The 2,032-nt window shown below is 44.2% G+C and overlaps 1 protein-coding gene across 1 annotated transcript; it reads left to right on the forward strand.

Annotated features, from left to right (window-relative positions):
- Positions 1-649: 649 nt before the first annotated feature.
- LOC127682216 (TD and POZ domain-containing protein 1-like) lies at positions 650-1,714 on the forward strand. Its single transcript, XM_052178602.1, has one exon. It carries the CDS (start codon positions 650-652, stop codon positions 1,712-1,714), a length of 1,065 nt encoding a protein of 354 aa, XP_052034562.1.
- The last annotated feature ends 318 nt before the right edge of the window (positions 1,715-2,032 follow it).

Raw genomic sequence — 2,032 nt, forward strand, 5'->3', positions numbered from 1 at the left:
GATAGATCCAGTTCAAACACAGATTCTTAGGGTTGAAAATCACACACCTTTAATCTGAGTCTTCAGGCAGGAAAACAAACACCTTTAATCCAGAAGCTGAGACGTGAAGACACATCCTTAATAGGGCCACGCCTTCTACTGGAGGCCTATATAAGCATATGAAGAAGTAGACTTTGTGTCTTTGCCTGCCTGCTCTCATCTTACTAGCGAGCCCATTTCTTCACTGGCATTAGACTCTACTTCAGAATACCAGCATATACTGAAGAAAACCTGAGACTTCAAACCTCGTGGACTAAGTAAGTACTGACTGTAGTCATTGTTATATTAGTTGAATTTATGTTGTTCTCATATATCCTCTTTCTATTTATATAAAGGAATTAATTCTGTATGTTCAATAAACACACACAGATATATACTCAGAGAGAGAGAGAAAAGAGAGAGAGAAGACAGAGAGGGGGGAAGAGAGACACAGAGAACCAGAGACAGTTACACAGAGACAGAGAGAAAAACAGCAGAGAGAAAGAATTTAGGAGAAATCTAAAATAAAATCTAAAGAGTATATATAATTGTATGTATCAGGATGAAGAATCAATAAATGCTAGTTCTTCTTTTCAGATCAATGTTAACCTCCAAACTACCGCCAACAGAAATGTCAGGGGACATGGAAGCCAAGGGCTCCACACAGATCAGTGTAAAAAACATCTGCTATGAGTGGACCATTAGCAACTTCTCATTTTGCATGGATGGAATTCAGAAAGAGATTAGAAGCCCAGAGTTCTCATTAGAGGACAATGAGGAAGTGGCATGGTGTTTGAGAGTATACCCAAATGGAGTTGATAAAGAAAGCAAAGATTACCTGTCAGTTGACCTGGGATTGCTCAGCTGTCCCGTGTGCCCAGTTTGGGCAAAGTTTGAGTTCTGGATCATAAATTCCCAAGGAGAGAAATGTCAAAGTAGGAAGAACCCCAGTGTTGTAAGCTTTTGGCAATACCAACACAGGGGATTCAAAGAGTTCATCCTTCGAGATTTCCTCCTCTCCCATCAGCATTTACTTCTCCCTGAAGACCAGCTCACCATCTGCTGCAAGGTGAGCATAGTGGGAGCCATCTTCAGCATGCCTGGACAGAACATGACACCTGCAATCAAGGATCCAAGGCATGTGTTGGCAGATGACCTAGGGAAGCTTTGGGAGAATTCCATCTTCACAGACTGCTCCCTATTGGTGGGTGGCCATGAATTCAGGGCTCACAAGGCCATCCTAGCAGCTCGCTCTCCAGTTTTCAGAGCCATGTTTGAACATGAAATGCAGGAGAGACTAAAAAACCTCGTTGAGATTCATGACTTGGATCCCCAAGTCTTCCAGGAGATGATGGGCTTCATCTACACATGGAAGGCACCAAACCTCAAGAGCTACTCCATGGCCTCTGGTCTGCTGGCAGCTGCTGACAGGTATGGCCTGGACGGCTTGAAGGCCATGTGTGAGGATGCCCTCTGCAGGATCCTCTCTGTGGAGAATGCTGCAAACACTCTCATCCTGGCTGACCTCCACAGCACACAGTGGCTGAAGACTCAGGCCCTGGATTTCATTACAGATTTTGCCTATGAGGTCTCTAAGACCTCAGGGTGGAAGTCATTGGTGGAGTCACATCCCCCCTTGGTGGCTGAAGCCTTCTGCTCCCTGGCTTCTGCACAGTGTCCTTCTTTGGAGCCATGATTTAAATGCCTAAAGTGATCTCAGAAGATGGACAGCTGTGACCTGCACCTCTTCTGCAACAGCAACAACCAGCTTTTTTACCAATGACTTCTGCTTAGACAATGGTATTGAGGGAGCATTTGCACTTTATCAGGGGAATGGCAGCATGGTGGCTCAGGATTTAAAACACCTGCAATATATTATACATACTGAAATGGTAGGTGAGCAATAGGTAGCACTGCAGTCTGGGACACTCTACATGACATCTATGATGTTAATGTTCCTGTTTGAATTTGTCTGATTGTTTGAAAACTGATTCAATTTAGAGCTGTCCCTAGG

The sequence above is a fragment of the Apodemus sylvaticus genome, chromosome 4 (genome assembly GCF_947179515.1).
Source record: "Apodemus sylvaticus chromosome 4, mApoSyl1.1, whole genome shotgun sequence".
NCBI lineage: Eukaryota > Metazoa > Chordata > Mammalia > Rodentia > Muridae > Apodemus > Apodemus sylvaticus.